Genomic DNA, 20,384 nt, shown 5'->3' on the forward strand with positions numbered 1-20,384 from the left:
CTCGTTAATTGCATTAGCAACGTGAAAACAAAATAAAAGGATGAGGAATACTTTCACTTCCAATCTGATGCTATTGCACAACCGTGATGTTAATAATTTGTTGATGGCCATGAATAAAGAATCTATAATCGAAGATTAGGCCGATTAGGGGATAAATTCGAAGATTAGGGGAAAGTGTGCGTTGCCAGATGACGACCAGGTCGTATGTTAATATTTATGACAGTGAGTAGGAAACTGGCAGCATCTTTTCTATCGGGTTGTTGGGCACGCTTAATTGATCGGAGAGAGCCAATTTGAAATGAAATATACCGCGGATAAAAGATTCTCGACGTGGAAAAGTTGCGTGACGAGTCGAGAGTTACGTTATTTGCCCAGGTGCAAGTGATCGTTTTCTAAACCTCGTGCTGATAATGTGTGTCTGATGGATGCTTGGGAACGTAGGAAATAAACATCCGGATAATAAAACTCGGTGGAATTTGACAGAATTCGACCTGTCCGTCTTGTCGTACTACGTTCTGACACGTGTTCTAACGGTACATCGCTCGGTTAAAACCTGATGCCGGACAATTTAACACAAATTGAACTTTCTCGCTTCTGGAAATTTTTACGTTGCGTAATTTTACGATCAATGTACTAGTAAAAATCTTCCGTTATTTCACTCCTCTGAGAAGCTAGATTTTATAAACATACAGTTGGAAATTATGTAACAATATTTATCAATATGATAAAAGTTTTATCTGAGAATGTATGAAAATTATGAAACATTTCTATATCAAAAACGTAATTCGTACAATTGCACTATCATATTTGCACTGCCATATTTTTTCGCTGCATCTCATATTTGAAGATTTATTTAATTCTAAAATATTATAATTTAATTTATAATTTAGTATATTGTTTCAAGATATGACAAACACAGTAGAAATATGGAAATATTAATGTCAGCGTACAACTAACTTTTTCTTTTTTTAACGATTAATTTTTTTATTATGCGCGCATATGAATAAAATATTTCTTATTGTGCAAAAACTACTCGTAAACTTGCGAACAATTTGTGTTAATCATTTAATCGTAAGGTAGACCGTCGTCGAGAAGATACCGTTTCTCGAGACGGTCCCGTGACTTCGTGTCCGGTGTCGTCCGGTCTCGAGTCGCTGGCTATTGTCTTCGCTGGTTATTTCGTTTGTCGCTCGTCTCTGTCACGTCGTCGTTGCACTTATATTTCCTTGGTACGACACCGTTTCTCGGTGGATAGTTGTAAGTCACAAACAGGACGATGTGCTTGGTAGCTTATCGAAGTCGAGCATAATAAACTTCATCCGTATGAATGGCGATCTCAAGTAATTAGACATAAATTGCTGTAATTATTTGTTATCCTCAAATTATTTTGTGATGACTTCTTTTACATTTTAAAACATTTGTGGTATATATGTGTATATACACACGATAGTCACACATATATACGTGATTTCTTATGTTTATTATCGCAGCCATTTATGTCTGATGCAGAAAAAAGGTTTATTTTGGTTGTATATTATGCGAAAGTTCCATTCTGAAATACGAGAATAAATATTGTCTGAGTTTCACTACTTCAATGGAGATATTTAATATAGTTACAAGAACTTTCTGAATCGTACCTACTAATCATCTAAATTATATCTACTAGTCATATATGGCAATGGATGTTGTAACGCTGCGTATCATTATTTTGTTTCATGGAATATCTTTCGGTATTAAATTATACGAGATTGTCTATACACATTTGTAAACCAAATGTTTCAATATTTGGAGGCTTGACAAACCACTCTTCCCTTTCAAATCCTGCTCTCGTTAATGAATGTGAATACTACCGGTATTACCACTATCACTGCTAAACGCGCTTGGAATTAGCTACGATTGCATACCATTAACCTAGTTTCCAAACTAGTCATCAAACGAGTCTCGTTGTAGATATACGAAGAAGGATGTTACGAGAAGTGTGGAAAGTTTTTAGTCTTAATGCACTTGCTCCTCTTTTACGTTAATGCAGGATGCTAAAGTGACTGTTTGCTTAATGTTTAATGGCAGTTAAGTTATCCGTCAAAATAAATGAATACGCGGAATGATGCAAGTACGTCGATAATGCGATACAACGCGTATTTACTCTAATTTCATAATTATAGTTCAATAATATTTTCCACTGCTGGCGAAATGGTGCAGCGGGCGGTCCGCAAAAATTAAGTTTCACCACTTTTATGCACCAGTTGGAACTGGTGAAACGAAACGATTTATCGCATCCCTATGGTAATTATCTCGATGAACACACGCGGCGCAAAGTTTTACTCTCTTATTTTCTTTCCATATCCGAGAAATGATATATTACATAATGTCAAGCGTATATTTTTACGACCACACCTAGGAAATATCTATCGATTGTAGATAAGAGTAATCGATAAAAACGTACAACGTGTGACATTTCACCAATACTTATCCTAGTATCTTTATTATTTTTTATTTTTTCACGAGGATATGTTCCTAGTCCTTGAGACATAAAAATAATAACAGTTTGTTCTGAATCAAGTGAAAGATGTATTTAATTGAGGCGAAAGACATTCATTAGTGACTCGACTCGAGCCACCACGACACATGATACGCGCTCTTTTCTTGATGAGTTTTACTTGATATCATCGGATACAGGCTAGTGAAAGATGTTGACGGACGACAAGAGCAACCGGTGTAAGCGATACTTCGCGTGTTGTCATCGTCGGTGTCGACTACCCCGTTGCTGCGATATAGCTATGTATATATAGAGTTGCAGGAATTAACAAGGTAAAACAAGATTTATAGTGCAGTGACGGATTTAGAACTTTAGCAACTCTACTCGAAATAATATTTAAATCCTTATAAAAATAATAAAATTTTGGTAGAATATAATTTATATTATTTAGCTGAATTAGCAAATAGAATGAATATATTTCTTATTCAAATGTACTATAATTTATTTTTAAAAATATTTAATATATCGGAGATAAATGTATTTCGCGAACTACCGGCAAGATAGAAAATAAGAGAAAAAAAGAAAAGGCAGAGAACAAGATTATTATGTTTATTCGTGACGATTTTAATAGTGACTAAAAAATTGTTAAATATAAAACGCCTTAATTTTTAATATATCAAATGACATGCGAATTAGCATTTCTTCTTCGTGTTATTATTCCGTAACTTCGCAGCAAATCGAATTAACTTCTTGGCAAAGGAAACATTGCGTTACACTTTGCAGTATAGGCTCCATAATGCTCGAACAGGAATTCAAGGGCCAATTATCGCGCCGCAGGTGCAATGCCGACCGCGACACGACGAAAAGTGAAAACGACTCGGTGACTCGTGTTTCACGTAACGAGGATTAGCGATAACACTGCGGGTCGCCACTTCCGATTATCGGAGAAAAAGAGAGTATATCCGTCTCTCGCATAAATCTGAATCGTAATTAAAAAAATGTCTTTTTATGAACGACGTATTCTTGTTTATTTTTGTAGATGCGAGTGAAAAAAGGCATTTATCGTTATTCAATTTCACGTCAGACTTACGAATTGTGGCGCGTTGCGATTTCGAAACCTTTCATTATGCAAAAATTGCGCAATTAATGCAAATGTCGTGTAAGATATATTTACGTTTATATGTCGACAATAAATATGAGATCACTGTCAGAGTTCATTATTAATTTATCGTGAGGCGTATTCGTGGCGCCGCACTTCGTCTTTTCGATCGCCGACGCTGTGGAAAACATGATCGAGCACCAACGAACAAGCCAACACGCCCGTGGTGGCACACGGTAACCTTTTTTCTGACATTTCTGCCTCATAGGTTGGTTTATTCGAAAGGTCAAACCGTTGCGCTCTCGAATATCTAGCGCGGTCGCGGGAAGGGGAAAGAAAGTGCGGGGTAGGAGAAAAGAGAGAAACGTGCAACGGTTCTGACACTCTTCTGCCAGGTAATCTCCTCTTCCTGTCGAAGGTCGGGCGCAAGTCAAATGCCCGTTCGTCGAACCGTATCGTGGGTTCGGAACATCTTAGCCGGAGTGCGTATCGAGTAGTTGGTCGATCGCTGGTGCGTTGCAGGTAGTCACCCAATCAGAGCGAGAAGGAAACAAAAGAAAGGTGAAAAGAGTTATCGCCCCGTGAGATCGAGTCTACATCCTGTATCCCAACCGGACAGAACTTTGGTCCGGCGTGCAATAATTATTAGTCGATTGTTTAGACACTCGTACTCTCTTTTCTACCTTATTACCGGCATCTTCTGCCGGTATCAGTGTCTCTCCATTTTCGCGCGAATCGTTTCAGATTCTCAATAGTCTCTCGCGTGCTTCGTGGCCCGAAAAATCATGGATCGATGAATAAAGAGGTGCTGGGTCACAGAACGCGCCTTGCCATTATCATCGCCCCTCCGTTGACTCGCGAAACGTCTTGTTCTGCTTTTCATACAATTACTCGCGCCGCGCGAAATCGTCCTTGCCCGACTTCTCGCCTTTCAAGAATACGTTCGACGTCGCACCCGTTGGAATTTAATAACATATCCTCGCATACATACATCGATCGTATTCAACGAGCGTGACTCTTCTACATTCTCGTGAAAGCGTATATGGTTTGCGACCTTACCCTGCACATAAGAGTGGCATGGTTCTCTCCTTTATGAGACACCGATCTCTCAGTGGTGTTCAACATACCGATCCCGCGCGAACTGATGGTTATATACAGCCCGATAAGTAAATCTTATGCGTTCAGTATACCTCCACGTCGTTCGAGAGGTATGGAAAGGATTGCTCGTATAACGCGTCTCCGTGTCATTTAAGAGCCACGTTGCACGTAATTCAGGGAAAGTCACACGCTCGTAAATCAGGCTGGGTACGAGTACCGTTAGATTTGCAATGATAATCTCATGGTAATGTATGCGATTCGCTCGAGCAAACGAACGAGAAAATAATTAATAACCCCAGGTAATCCGCGTTCGCCGAACTGTCAGTAGCGGATATTGCGATCCTTGGGGGTTTATGAGTTTGCGACACACAGTGGAGAGTTTACAAAAACAGTGTTTCTTTCGTTCGGTATCTCGTTAGCCCTCTTCCTTTGATTTCCATACCTGTGATAGACAACGTTTTATAACTCTGTTTTACGAGAATGTGGATGTGGCTATTAAATTTTCTAATGACATAATTCACGTTGCGATGGCGCTTACGGTTATAAATGTTCTACATCGGGATATTATATGATACTTAAATAACACGAAGCGCAAATGGTTAGTAAAGTAGTTATATGGTAGAAATTATACTAGAAATATAAATGTAATTTTGACGGTATTAGATGTTTCGTGCGTTAAATATACATGGCGATTAATATGTTTGTGTATTCTTCTCTTTGATATAATACTTACGTAAATAACGTACTATTCTGCCGATTATATGTTTTGTTCTCATTCGAAAGAAATTACAGAAAATTACTGAAAATTATATGGAACCTATCTATGTCAAGGAAGCGAGACGAGCCAGCAAATCACAAATTATGTTGGCGATACGAACGATTCCAGATTGTGCGTGATCGTTGATTGATACGCACAAGAGACGCTCCACAGAGTGGTTTTCAAGATCAGTTGCTTTGGATTTCCGGACGATCCGTCGATCGGTCTCACAAGCTGTATCGATCACGCAGAGTAAGGTGTACTTACAGTTATCTCTAATTCAATTGATCGATCGTGGGATAAGCGCAATGTACGGCGGGACATTGCGGATACATGGATTATAATGATGATGCTGTACCTAGCAACGGAGGCGGCTATTTACCATTCAATTACTTTACAATTACGGGATCGCGTGTGCCCGTATCTTAAATTACGCGATGCCATTTTAGTAACAAAAGCTTTAACCCGTTCAAGACCTTTAATAATTGATAATCACTGAATGAACGACACAGGAAAAAATCGTGGACTCTCTCGTGTCTCCAAAGATTAACAAATTCTGATAAAAATAAATCTTGGTGGTACCATTAATGGCGATCGTTACCATTAATGGTCTCGAGAAATTAAAATAACGACAAGTTGAATTTACCGTTATGCACAATCACGCAACTACTTGTGACTGATTAATTGACCGTGACAGTTATCAATAATAATTTAATAATGGTAAATGTAACATAATTGACAAAGACGTTGAGCAAATATAAAAAGATTGTTACAATTAAACTTACCCTTGGTGAGAGTGCGGAGGTGCAGGTCTCGGCGGAGGCGGCAAGGATTTCCTACCCGACATATTCTGCCTTGGTGCTAAAGGCGGCGGTGGCGAACTAGGAGAATCCGTGCTGTATTTCTCCATCGGACATTGAGGCTGAGGTTTCTGTTTAGGGATATCAACGTACTTCGGCGGCAGTGCATAATAACCGTGCGTAGTCCTCTGCGTCACGTCATTAGGACGTTGATGATGATTAGGAACGTATTTCGGGGGTTCGTGATATTTTTGTGGGTTTGATTCCGAGGGAAATAGCTTTGAACTAGCTTCGTATCCCGTTTTCACCGGGCTACCAATGGAAAAACTGTGATTTCCGCTCTTCAGGTATTTGGACGGACTCTTCGCGACCTCTGTCACTGCCAGATAATTCGGTCTCGAGGATGGACTTGCAATAGCATTTTTATCTGCATTTTTAGGCACTTGAGGCTGCGGTCTTTGACCTGAAGATTCTAATCTCTGGCCAGAATCATTTCGTAATAAACCGGACGCGTCGACACGCGTCCCATCAACTCGCATCGATTCCTGCCGAATAATCCTCGGTTCCACGGGAACTTGCGGCGCAGGTCTTTGATTCCCAGAATCGCTGTATCTTTGCGATATGAGATCAGGTAGTTGCGCCGGAGGTCTGGTTGAAAAAGATCTCTCCTCGGATATTCTCCTCGTCGGAGCTATCCTCCCATTCACCATAAGTTTTTGGGTAGAAGGATATCTCAAACTGGAACGTCCCGTAACTACCATCCTGTGGGTGGCGAAGCCAGCCGAGACTCCGTTCTCCAGTACCATTTCGGAATCCACGTGTTTCAATGCCGCGGCGGATCTCACGAATTGATGCTGTTCCTGTTCCTGCACGCCTGTTTTCGTCGAATTCGGCGAGGATTTGCCGGTGGGCTTATCGTGATCTCTCTTGGCGTTATGTTTCGATCTTTTCATGGAATGTCTTTCCGACTTATGTCGTTCGCATGACCTTTCACGACTGATCTTTGCCGTTTCCTCCGTCTGGTGGTGAATGTTGTTAGATTTACGCTCTGTGAAACAATCGTCGCTAAGCTCAGGTGGTGGGGGTGGCAATGGATCGTCGCAATCGTGGACCTCACTCTCTGTGACTGTCGGCGGCGACGGTGGTGGCAAATCGGGGCTGGGTATGCGTTCATTGAAAGCGGTTCTCAGGTGTGGCTTTTTAGGCGGTCTCTCGGGCACCCAGTCGTCTATCGATATGGCTGGTCCAACTATCACAGGACCTAATAAATCCGTGGAGAGACTACTGCAACTGTTGCTATGTTGATGCTTAGGGCTCGGCAAGTCACCATTTCCTTGATTCTGAGCTTTGCTAACGTTTTCTCTCCACGTTCCACTGGCATAATCTGATGCTGAACTGGCTCTTCGGGATGAGGAAGGTCTCGGTCGGGGAGGAGGCTGCGGTGGTGGACTTTGAGGACTCTGAGGTGCTAGCGCGGGACCTTGCGCCAACTGAGGTTCCGATCGCCAAGACGCTTGGTGATGTCTTTCGTAATAAGATAATAGCGCTTTCTTTTGAATCGCTTTCAAAGTAGGATCGGATACCCTATGACGTTTCTCTGGATCCAAATAAGTGTAACGCATTTGTTGTTGTTGTTGCTGCTTTTCCAATTCGTTGATGCGTTCAGCTACTGAAAGCTGCGGTTGTGGCGGTGAATTTAAGGTCATTCTAGAAAAAAGACATGTTGCACATACTGTAGTTTATGATCATAATTGTTACAAAGAAGTATAATAATTGTAGAAAAATGTATACGTCAATGTACCTTGAAGATTGCGTAGATTCTTGTGGTTGCGTTGTACTGACTGGATAAAGTTTTCGTTTGCTGCGTTCACGATCCAAATATAGCACGCTTTCCGAATGGTGTCGTTGCGGAGTCTGCACCCTGGCACTGTGAGCGATCAGCTGCTTGCTGCACTGGATTCCATTACTTTGACTCACGTCGGACATCGATCCATGTATAGGGTTCCAATTTTCAGAACTCTGTGGACTTGCTGCTCCAACTTGCTGACGCGTAGGACTTTGCGGTATAGATTGAGCATACTTGTCGTTCTCCAGTCTGCTCGAATTGTCCCACTGATTCATTTGTGATCTATCATTCAGCGAATCGTCGTCGAGATTGGATTCCTGCCATTTGCTGTCTCGAATCGTCGACGTTTGGCAGATATCACTGATCGACGCGGACGTCGTACAGTGACCGATCACCGCTGGTAAGCTAGGCCTTCCCTGTCCCTGCTTATTTCGGTCGTTCATCGAAGACTGCCATTTGTCAAGGCTGTGCCTTCCTTTCGCTGGTGGGCCTATCCCAGACGTACTGACATCACTCATAGAACTCTGCCACTTTTCGTGACAAACATTGTTGGATTTTTGAGTTATAATCCCTCCGTTTACACTGCTAACATCTGACATAGATCCATGATGCCATCGATCCGATACTACTTGGCGAGGAGGCATACCGCTCGATACGCTGACATCCGACATCGAACCGTGCCATTTCAAAGTCTCGCTACTAGAAGCGCTACCACTAGACGTAGTCACTACGCTGTCTCTACCCTCTCGAGAAGTATCTTCCCAAGACGCCGTGGGCCTTTGTGCTACCGCCTCGCTATCTCTCCTCAATCTGATAAAAGAAGCAATCTCTCATTACAAAGACATCGCATGGTGTCTGATGTTAATAAGATGATGTGTAAAGATAATCTTACCTGTCGAGAAACGGTGTGTTTGTCGTAGAATCCACGCTGGATACATAGCTATGATATCCCTCGGATTGTGCGTAGCTAGCTTGTTGAGAATGCTGCACTCTCGTGTATTCTTCAAGACCAGCTTGCGTTAAGGTTGTTTCGCGATAGAGGTCCACCTAAATAAATAAATTCGACATGACAATAAGAAAAAAAAAATATCTACAGCTGTTATGCATTGTATATTTTTTCATATTGCATTCTTAGAATATTTTGGCTCGAAAATTATTATTAGATTGAATCTTCTTACCTGGGGCACTTGAGGGTCCTGGTAGCTTCTTACATAAGCCTCTAGATCAACGTGACTCAAAGTCTGAGACTGCTGTTCTCGTTCCGGTGGTGATGGAACCACATATTCCGCATCTCCCAAAGCTTTGCCTTCACGATCCACGCGCGGCCACAATCTCGGCTCCTCTTCAACACTACTTCTGTTGCGTGACTCGTAAGTCTCAGCTGGGATCTTCTCGCAACGCTCCATTACCGTCTTCAACTGCAATATTCAATTTTTGCAGTGTAATAGAAAATGTACTTAGAAAGTGGTACTTGACAAAGTAATTTTTGTTACACATTTTACATTTACAATAAAGTAACGCAGAAAATTGGACGATTAATAAAACACTTATATAAATTTATGCGATTGAAAAATATTTTTGCATTTACGCTTGTTCTGTATTAGCAACGATTAGCTTTCAGCTGCTGTATTCTATGACTCACGATCTTATTCATTCTCGCATTTCCTCGACAAGAGAAATAGTAAAAAAGTTTTAATCTTAAAATAGATCAGCAGGGAGCTAATTGCGTGCGTTCTAAATTAGAAATCACGCCGGTCTAATAAAACTTCATGGTCAACGAAAAAAGGTAACTTGGGTTAACTATAGCATCTTTCTCCGTTTTTTTAACCCACAATCTTCTCTTTGCTTGATACCGGGAGCTGCTGGTATATACCGAAATTTATGGCGCGATGCGGGTCGGACCATCAAAATACCACGGCCTACTTCTGAGAAAGCCAGTAGCACGCTGGCGATTATGTCACTGAGAGAAAGGAGGGTGCGGGTGTGGGAGATTAATTGCGTACGCCGTTTTAGGGCGCAGCACAGTATATACACCAAGGTCTTGCCCCGAGGTGATCCCGATTCTTAACACGGCGTGCTCGCCCGGATAAGTCCCCTTAATTGTTAAACACGTGGATGGTGTCGACGTGAAACTTTGTAATTCGTTTGAAAGCATGAGGAAAGTGTTTCGATAAGCTCTGTTGCCTCGTGACTTGTTTATACCGCCGAGGTACTTTGGTGTCATGTAAACGAGATTCGATTTTGCAACCGGTAAGACAATCGAGAACGGCTGACACGGTGAATTCTGAGCTACAACAGGAAGGATTTCTATAAAGAAATCGGACTAATGCAATCGAGTAAATGATAGAAATTGAAAATATCTTTATTAAGTTAATATAATAAGTGTAATTTAATTTCTAAAAGCTATAATAAGACCATTTTATTTATCCATTCGTATTACACGCTACCTGTTCCTATTAATTGTCGCGACTAACTCTTGCAAAGTAATGTAAAGCTTATCCTTTTTATAGTGCATAGCAAATGGGTATTAATATTTAATAATAAAACCTACAAAAATAACGGAAATTGAAATCGTGTGTGCTTGCGTGCGATATCTTTTATGTATTCAATTAATAGTAAATCACTACGTTACGTCGCTATGCAAATGCACAGTCTACGTTGAGATTGTATAAGCGATGCGGCGTGACGATCGTTTTACGGAAAACGAAGAGGGCTTTATAAGTTACCTGCTGCGTGAATGCAGGATTGGGCCTCTTCGTGTGTGGTCTGGTGTACTGGGCCGGCTTCTCCTTCGGATAGTTGGTGTGATCGGTCCAAGACTTGGAGCGATGAGAACCGCTGTGCCCTGAGCTGTGGATATCCTCGTCGGAGTGTCGTTCTGGCGCGCTTGGCCACGAAGGATACTTCTCGTGTCCCGGGCCGTAACACACGCCCTTGAGGCTGGAGGCATCCCTAACTGGCGGCGTCGGTGGTGGCGAAGCTTCGTCTCTCTCATTAAGAGGGAGCGTGAAGCTGTTGAATCCGTGGTTCTCGCTGTACCTAATGGGACAGACGAGTATGGAAACGTCGCGGTTAAAACCAGTGCCAGTTGCACATTGCACGTCCGTGATAGTCGGAGAGACCAGAAATAGCACGTGTGACGCAACGTCCTCCCTACGTGGAAACAATTACGCACGGACGCAAAATCGTCTGTTTATTAGCACCTCGCCCAATGAATCACTCGTAATACGGCACTCTCGACCGCGATGCTTCTGAGCGCGATGTCATTGAACCACTTTATTACCAGGATGTGTGTGGACTGTATAATTTATGGTACTGTCAACGAGTAACTTGTGCGGTAATCGGGATATTTCCCCAATGTTCCGTTCCGTTATTATTTTCTCGACAATAAACCGTTCATGCTAAAAAAACAAAGACATATCCTTCTAGTTAAATATATACTAATTTGCATTTAATAAATCTTATGACGGAAATCTTATCCTATTATCTTGCAAGTAATCTTATTATTACAGTACTCGAATTGAACCGCTTTATATCGATAATTTATTTTATACACCGGATAATCATTGCTTACGATAATTCGCGTCGGAAGAGGATTGAAAGGAGAGAGAAAGAGAGAGAGAGAGAGCAGAAAAAGAAGCAGGAAAAGAGAGTTGCGTGAGCCAACATCGAGAAAAAAGCGCGCACGTAATCGCGAGCACGTACCCGCAGTCGTTCTTATAGCCCGGAGTATTCTTCTTGTGACCGTCGTTGTAACTGGTAACCGCGGTGGCCTTCTTGCCGCCGTTACCACCCTCGTGATCATTCTCCGTACTGGACCTCCGCCCGTCGTTTCTGCGACGGTAATATTCGTTAGGAGCCACCGACCGAGGCGGACTCTGCTTAAGGCCATAGCCTTCCTGAGAATACGACGTGGCACTCTTGAAATTGGCAGCCTCGCTCCCGTGGCCGTGGCTCGCGTATTTGTAGGACCCCGGGGGACAGGAAGGTGGGCCTGGGGCCTCATCCTGGACGCGATATCCTGGCGGCGACGGTTGCAACTCCGTCATCGTGTAACCAACGTCCCCGCCATCCGGGATACACCTAAGTGAGCAGAAAATTAAAATCATGAGCTTCGACGTCCCCTGAGATAAAGTCCCATGATTAGACAGTCGCATTGAATAGATTAAGCGATTACGATTAAGTATAACAGAATCGGGTGCAGCATTTTCGCATATTTATGAGGTAGCACGCGTGCATGCAAATTAAATGTTACGTGAACATTTTATCAATCGAAAGATTTAATCTTCTCTGTAATGCTATTAAATCATAATGTTGTCTCTGCGCGCGCAATAATTTCTTCTTTTCTATTTCGGAATTTACTTAAATATAGCATTGAAGACTTGTTTCTAGATTTCGAAATAAAAACATGCAAAAATTATGTATAATAATTGTGTTACAAAATGCAAATGTAATGTGATTAGCGTGCGGCAGACATATTTCTCTGTAGCTAATTTAGGTCATAAAAATTATACCTGTTTTAATCCTTGCTTCGAATAAAACTTAAAATGAATTTTTCGACATCTTGTGATATATCGTCGTAAATGTTTTCTAGTAATGTAAACGATCGCGATATCATAAATGTACGAGTAGCATCATACTAATCTCACTCTGTTCGCGGGGAAAATTACATTATCTGCAATGCTAGTAGGTGCGAGATTGTAGGATTGGATGCTGGGCGTATCGGTTACGAGATAAAATCCGAGGAAAACGTCTTACGACTGGTTATTTAACCTTTGGGCGAGTTAGAGACACGTATACATGCAGTTAACTCTCGGGCGACAGAGAAGTAATGAGTCGCGTTAATATAGAGGCACACTCAGCAATGTGATTGATGAGACTGATAGATAACGCTATTTCCGAGTCAGGGGTCTCTGGAGCGCGTGAATAATGACAGCTTTTAACGAGAAACACGGATGCCAAAAAGTAAAATAGAAACGATCGAATATTTTCAACGCGGAAGGAATCACCGTGTATAAGTTCGTTTAACTTTTTGCCAAGCAGGTTTTTATCTATTCTATGATTAATTTAAATAGTGGATTAATCATAAATTATGAGCGCTTTAGTTCATTTAAATTGTAAAACGCCTATAAACATCACTTCTCCCTGGATGATTTTATAAACGATAGCATTTTATAAAAATTGACAGTGCGCTTCTACATTAACATTAAGAATCATAGATGGTCAATATTAATTATCAAAATCCTTTTTTTCGCAATAAATTAATGAAAGCACTGAAATATTATTTGTTAGGTTGAAATATTAAGACAGCTCAAAGGTTTTTGATTGAATCGGAGCTTTTTGGAATCGAAAAACCATAGTTCATATTCACCTCATTTTTATTTCAGAAATAAATGCGCATTTATTTTTGAGATCCATTCTATAATGTAACATAAATTATACTCTGAAATAAAAGTTTTAATATGTACAACTATGATACGTTACTAATGAAAAAGTAAGAAAATTTGTATTAGTCAACAAATTCATAGTTATATGTAATAAAATATTTCTCTCAGTGTATGCTACGTGCACATTATGCTAAAGGTGCACAATTATCGATAAAAGGAAGGTATATATATATATATATATATATATATATATATAGACTTATGCCTGGATACAATATACATATGATTAACTCGAGTTTCAAGATGAATATTAATAATAACGTTATGTATCACGAAGATTCGATTCTCGTTTCTCCGTTTCATCATCGAAATATTTTCGTCCTTTTTCCATAAACATCTTGCATCACGAGAAGCGCAAGAAGCAGACAAAAAAAAGACACGAACAAGCAAGAAAACGGTCTTGCGAGGCCGAGAGCGCCGTTTCGCGAACGGTAAAACTTTGCAATCTCACGTGCGGCGAATCGTCCTGGAATCGGCTGCCCCCGAGGCATCCAGGCTGCCGATTTTTACCCACGCGACCTACGAAGTTTCCAACTTCGTCCAGCGATGATTCCTAATTGCAAGAATCCTCAACAACACGCAACGCGTACCCGGAGCACGCATCGCGAACGTTAGATCATCCGCATAGTGGCGCGTAGGAGATCGTAAAATACTCGAACGATTTTATAATAAATGAAAGTATACCATGGTATGTGATATTTCTTTCAATATTTGTCAGGTAGTTATTAATAAGCGCTGAGAAATCTCGAAATTACGATCGTTCTGAATACAATAGCGCGCGAGTAGCGGATTTATTAACTGTGCTGCACCGGTCGTACCCACAATCAGATACAACAAATCATAGACGGTTGTAATTCTTACGCCTAATTCTGCAATTCTGTACCCAACCGTATCTCAAAATAGTCCGCAAAACGCCATATTCGTCTTGTACCAAATGCGCATACGTCGCGTAACAGCCTGATTAGCGAGACTGATTTTCCCACTAATCAATTGGACATGAAGCTATCAACAGCCGCGTATTAGAAACTCACGATTAACTAGCGTGCGTTAAATTAGGTTTGTTACGGTGGGCGTGTCGATGTTGCGGTTTTTGCATAACGAGAAACGAGACGGGACAAATGCATAAAACGGGAATCATGATTTTTAAGGCGCCTTAATCGACACATAATGACTACCTCTATTTCAATATTTTCTCGAATCGTAGAGTTCGCGCGAGCACATTTCTCTCGCATGAAGGCGAGTAGTAGGCTAGTGTGCCACGCATGATATACTGGATTTCATAACGAATGAATCGCGATAGAGACTTCCGCGATAGGAAGCTGCGCGATTCAATTACCGCTTCGTCGGAGCAATGGAGTACCGCATCCAATAACTATTATGCACACCCACGTAGACTATCTCTGTTTTTCTTTACTTCTTGTACGAGTTATCGGTTGCTGCTGATGCGCGACTCCCGCATTATTCTTTTCGTGCACGCAACACCAACGTAGCGTATAATTTCCGACATGGACTGCCAACGGGAATACGCCGCGTGAGTGATCATTACTGCAAATTGCAACAATGTGGCGAAGGAACGACTCGCCGATTTCGGTGATTTCATAAATGCTTGCGGACCGAAGGGGGAGGGAAAAAGGTAGAGCGTAGACAAAAATCACAGCACAAATTACAAGGATCATCACGGACCGGGAAGAATCGTCTTTTACTCTTGAACCCTTTGATTCTTTCGACTCTGCCTGCGGGGTCGGCGGATGTACGACATTCGTTCACGTGCGTTCATTCACTGACGCACTTACGCGTTATATTCGCCCGTTTTCCGCAGTCGTGAGGCGTATTCGCACGCGTGTCGTGCGGTTCATAGAAGCAAACGGAACGAAGGAGGAACAGAGGAACAGAGGAACAGACGATGGCGCAAGACGCATGCCAGTGCGCTGCGCTCTCACGTTATGCGCGCATAGAAGTCGGATAGAGAGGCGGGCGCAACTCTCGCGCGTATTAAAGCATTACGGACCGCGTGCCCCTAAATCACGCCTCGTAAATTGCCGACTGTCCGACGGTATCATCGCGCCGTCGAGTTTCGCCGTGATAAATTCCCTGGAATTCATTTCCCGCGAGAGCGCGAGTAAAGACTGCCGTTTACAGAGAGGAGGGAAAGATTGTCACCACGATGTTCCCACTAATTTCTCGCCGACATGCACGAGAGCAAGTCTCACGCGCGACGATTACCGGCGAGGAGATTGTAAAGAAGATCGTAATGTACTCTTTAAGATTAGCGATGGTCTACACATGGTGGGAACGTACCTCGTAATACATTGCGAGATATGATTCAATAACTACATTGCAGTTCAAAACAATGTTCGTCTGCAATTTTCATTATGTACGTCGTCGCATAATTAACATATGTACAGTCACGAAATTAATTGTTCGGGCAGTACATCATTGTATCGATGATTAAACTATTCTTCAAACGAGTGTGACGATATTAGTTCACAGTTAGTTGTTTAAATATACATGTAACTTATTAAACAAAATAATGCGTGCGTAAAATTATTTTTTTAATATCCGAACAACAGTTTTAAGAAATCATTGATATAATAAATGACAATTAGTTCCGTGACTATACATATATTACCTTACGATTTAATTCATTTATTAGTGAAATAATTTTGTCCGCGGGATATTATTTAAAGCTAAGACCTAAAAACAGATAACCTCTTTTACTAAACGTGCCTGATTTTCTCAACATTGACGATCGTGCTCTATCAGTACGTCAGTCATCATGTTACTAATGAAATTATAGATACATGTAGGGAGTATCTTGTTACTTAATACGTAATATGTACTTTTATGCTCAGTGAAACCTAATGGCCATATACTGTAACCTGCAAAGAGTATTATTTGTTCTTTTCGTACTGACAAGTGTGTGTGCACACAAAAGTATGTTACGTTGCAATGTTTCGTTTTTGTTGGTGTTCATTATTTATACGATTTTAATGAGAAGAAAAAGAAAGAGTTGCTAAAAAAAGAGTTAAAATTAAAGAAAGAAGCTGCGCTCTTTTGGTTTTCAACCAAGAAAGAGAAGGTCCGCAGTGGGGCGAAAGCGTTGCATCACGTAATTAATGCATGTTGAGTTCGTTGACTGGGTACCCGAATACACGTAATTCCGGAGAACGATCTACCGTACGAGGAAAGGAAGGCTCTTAGAAATCGAGTTGGACCTCGTCCAACGTGACTCACAGATGTAAATTTGCCACGACGCACCTTAATGACGTACTTCCACGCAATTTCATTGTAAATCATTAATTAACAAAAGATAGAAGTAAGAAAACTTTTTATCTTACATGTTTAAACGTACAAATATATATGTATATTTTTGTCTGTTTCGAAACATTCAAATATATTATTGAAAATTTTTACAATATAATCACACTCAGAGAAAAATATAGTGGTGACGACAAATACAAGCTTTGTACGTAGAATTAATGTACATAGTTGAACAAATAACATATATAGTTAAATAAACTATTTTATAATAATTGTAATAATTATAAAATAGCTTGTTCAACTATGTATATTAATTCTACATATAAACTTGCATAGTTGTTACCTTTATAGTTACCCGTTACCATCTCTATGTCTTTTTCTCTGAATGCATTTATTTTTATTATCGGTTCTAATCGTGAAGCATTCAAGAAGATATAATTTTATTTTTATGTTAGGATCTAAAAAATTTAATAATCTTTCATAAGATTTATACTCTACATCGTCTGATTAGCTTAAAATGCAGAGAATTTTCGGTAAGAAACCAGCACAAAAAATTCGCAAGATGTCAGTAGCTATGGCCGACAGCAGCTCGGGGAACAATGAAGGTCAGCGAAACTCGCGTAGGTCGCGTTCCTGATATCTAGTCTGAGGAAAGAAAAAAGAAATTGATGAGGAATGCAGAAGAATCTTAACCGAGCGCAGAATGTAAAGGAGACATACGACACTGTGCGTGGCTTATCGTCGAACCGTCTGGTTTTCTCGAAGCAGCTTCAAGCGGTAAATTCAATGCGAGGCTGGCGGCTTGTGCGCACGCGAGCGGGCGAACGAGTGCGCGAGGCCGACGAATGGAAGGTGGAAGGCCGGAGGATGTAAGGTAGACGAGGGCAAGGGGACAAGAGAAGGTAGAACGCTACGTGGAAGGTGTGAACCAGGGCGGGACAACAGAAGCGACTCGCCAGCATCTCATGGGCCGCTCATGGAAATCCCGAGTCGACTTGACTCTTTTCCCCAGCCAAACTTTTGATTCGGCTCTTGCGGAACTCATGCCCGCGTTGGCGGCGGATTCGCATCTCTCACGTGGACCCCGCGCCACACATCGTGCCTCTTTCACCGTTTCGTTTCCAACGGTAGCCATCGTCGGTACCGGTGTGTCGCTGAAAATACAGGCCGTACGAGCATCTCTCTCGGAGCACGCCTTCAGAAGTGGTGCAACCTCACTGGCGTAGGACGTGCAGATGAGAAATCCGCCTCTCATTCCATGGCTGCGCTTGCGAGGGTTTTCCACGTCTCGGTACCAGCAAATCTTCTCTTCCTATACTCTTCCCTTTCTATCTCATGATAAATGCTCCAATACTTTATGTGCTGCTTAATTACCGGTCTATGTCTATACAGCCATAATTTATTTTTGCCAGCGTGGAAGTATGTCGAATATAGATACCCCTTGAGGAGCGTCTGATTTGTGGCTGTGAGTAAGCGGAGGACGTACGAAATTGATCGTTACGTCGCAGCCTCGTTTAGCGCCGCGGTGTAAATCGTTATTCGTACAACGTTCGCGCGTGTCGTATATCTTCTATTCGATGCCGCGGTATTCGAGTACAGTACTGCATCGCGTGTCATGTATCAGGCTGCTCGCGTCGGTGAATATCCAGACGGTGTTCTGCCACGTGTTCTTGAAGTAGACGTTGAGTAGGTAGTCGATTGGCCGTAGATGAGGCCACTGCGAAAGAATCCTCGCTACAAATTCACAATCTATATGGCAGCGGAGGACAGATCCAGCTGCGTGAGATATGGCTTATCCGCTTTAAGGAATGCCATGGAACTCCTCGAGTAACGGCAGATTTATGAGAAAATTATTCTTCTACGAATCTTGATATATCAGAACTTTCGCGTACAATCCTCCTGATGATGGCACCCTTCTGATAAACTGCTGATACAGATATCAAAACCTGTATCCGTTCATACGTTTGCAAAAACGAAAATATAACATTCTGCTACTGATGGATATCGATGTTAATAACATCAACAATTGACGTTGAGGTATTACGATTCTTACAGAAGATGATGTATTCCGTCGGATGTAGCGGATTGATATAGATGCTGATATTTATTATGTGAACCCATGTCTGTTCCATGTCAATCAGTGTATAATCACAGATATTCTAGATATCAGACGCATGTGATTATATCGCACGATATAATCACCTGATAATCAATTACGCTTTTCGTTTGCATCCCCCCATTCAATTAATTCAGTGTTGCTACAAGATATTGTCTATCGTTTGTGTATAACGTCACTAACCAAACTAACATAATAATCGGAGAAACATTATTCATTCCAAGAGGTTGGAAAACAACCGTCACAGCAGTAAGCCTGGCACGTGCTTCGACATGTCTACGCCAATCAATTTTCCCATCCGTCACATCGTCATTTTATGGTAATGAGGCGAATCCAATTCCCTCTTTCGCTGCAATCATCTCGGCAGTCGATTTGAATTAGCATAACCAAATGCGTTTAGCCTATCGCACATTCATGACAGAAGTTAGTCAATGATAGTTACAAGATTTGATGGGCCGAAAGTCGATGAAGGAAACCGCTTTCGCTTCTTTAGCACGATTACAGACGGGAGATAAAATTATTTCAAACAAGACTATTGACTGCGTTGGAAAAACTTGTGAAAAAGTCCGCATCCTGGCAATCGCGACAATAATAAGAGCCCGCATCCGTGAGATTCTCTGTTTATAACTTTCTCAGTCTCTCCTCATTTCGAGTCTTTGCAATTTACTGGCTGTGTTCGGAAACGTCGCTCGGATGCCTCCGATGCCTCATTAATGGACATTAAATGTTAAACAAGAACAGATGATGAATCCGAGGCATGGAGGCATCCGAGCGACGTTTCCGAACGCAGCCACTAGTAGGTCTCGAGATCGTCGGTATATACGCATCGGATATTATTTATTTATAGAAAATTATTATTTCGATATTATTATCGACGTTAGTATCTAGCAATAAAAAGTTTGTCGTTGTAGTCATTAGTTGATAATCATTAATCAATAATCGCAAAAATTGAGTAAAACATTTCCATTAAAATATGACGTAACCGCTAAAAATATCCTTTTCCCACCCGCATAAAAGGCATTCACCCGAAAAGGGAGAAGGCATAAAGCATGGAGTAGAAAGGCGAGGCATGAGAAAAAGATAAATTGGTAAAATACGGCGGATCACGCATTCGTATCCAAAGGAAGGGGCCGTAATTTCCGTCGTTTTAGCCCATGACGCGGTCGAGAGTTCATGTTCCTTTTTGAAAGTGCGGGCCATAACTCGACAGCACGATATGGATGTTACGCGCGAAACATTAAGCCTGTATTACGTCGCCTGATTAACGTGTACTTTCACGCAAAGTTCTTTACAACCTCGATCGAAGCAATTAATATCAAACATTGACGGCGACGATCGATCAATCACCCGCCTGTAATTATGTAAGCCTGTTAAAGCGTGCGACCGTTAGAATACCAGAAGCTATCCTCGTAGACAATGTGAAATACCTTGGCATCGTGATCGTAAATATTAGTAAAGATCGTGACATTAGAGACGATTCTCGG

General features: G+C 41.5%; 1 protein-coding gene across 1 annotated transcript in view; it reads right to left on the bottom strand.

Annotated features, from left to right (window-relative positions):
• Shrm (shroom) overlaps window positions 1–20,384 on the bottom strand; it is a 122,705-nt gene that overhangs the window by 34,856 nt on the left and 67,465 nt on the right. Inside the window, exons 2-7 of the mRNA XM_018517745.1 lie at window positions 11,782–12,159; window positions 10,803–11,115; window positions 9,255–9,494; window positions 8,969–9,123; window positions 8,032–8,886; window positions 6,216–7,937 (exon numbers count right to left, since the gene is read on the bottom strand). Coding sequence (XP_018373247.1) covers window positions 6,216–7,937; window positions 8,032–8,886; window positions 8,969–9,123; window positions 9,255–9,494; window positions 10,803–11,115; window positions 11,782–12,125 — 3,629 coding nt within the window. The 5' untranslated portion in view covers window positions 12,126–12,159. The remainder of the gene's footprint in view (window positions 1–6,215; window positions 7,938–8,031; window positions 8,887–8,968; window positions 9,124–9,254; window positions 9,495–10,802; window positions 11,116–11,781; window positions 12,160–20,384) is intronic.

The sequence above is a fragment of the Trachymyrmex cornetzi genome, unplaced genomic scaffold, assembly GCF_001594075.2.
Source record: "Trachymyrmex cornetzi isolate Tcor2-1 unplaced genomic scaffold, Tcor1.1 scaffold724, whole genome shotgun sequence".
In the NCBI taxonomy this organism is placed as follows: domain Eukaryota; kingdom Metazoa; phylum Arthropoda; class Insecta; order Hymenoptera; family Formicidae; genus Trachymyrmex; species Trachymyrmex cornetzi.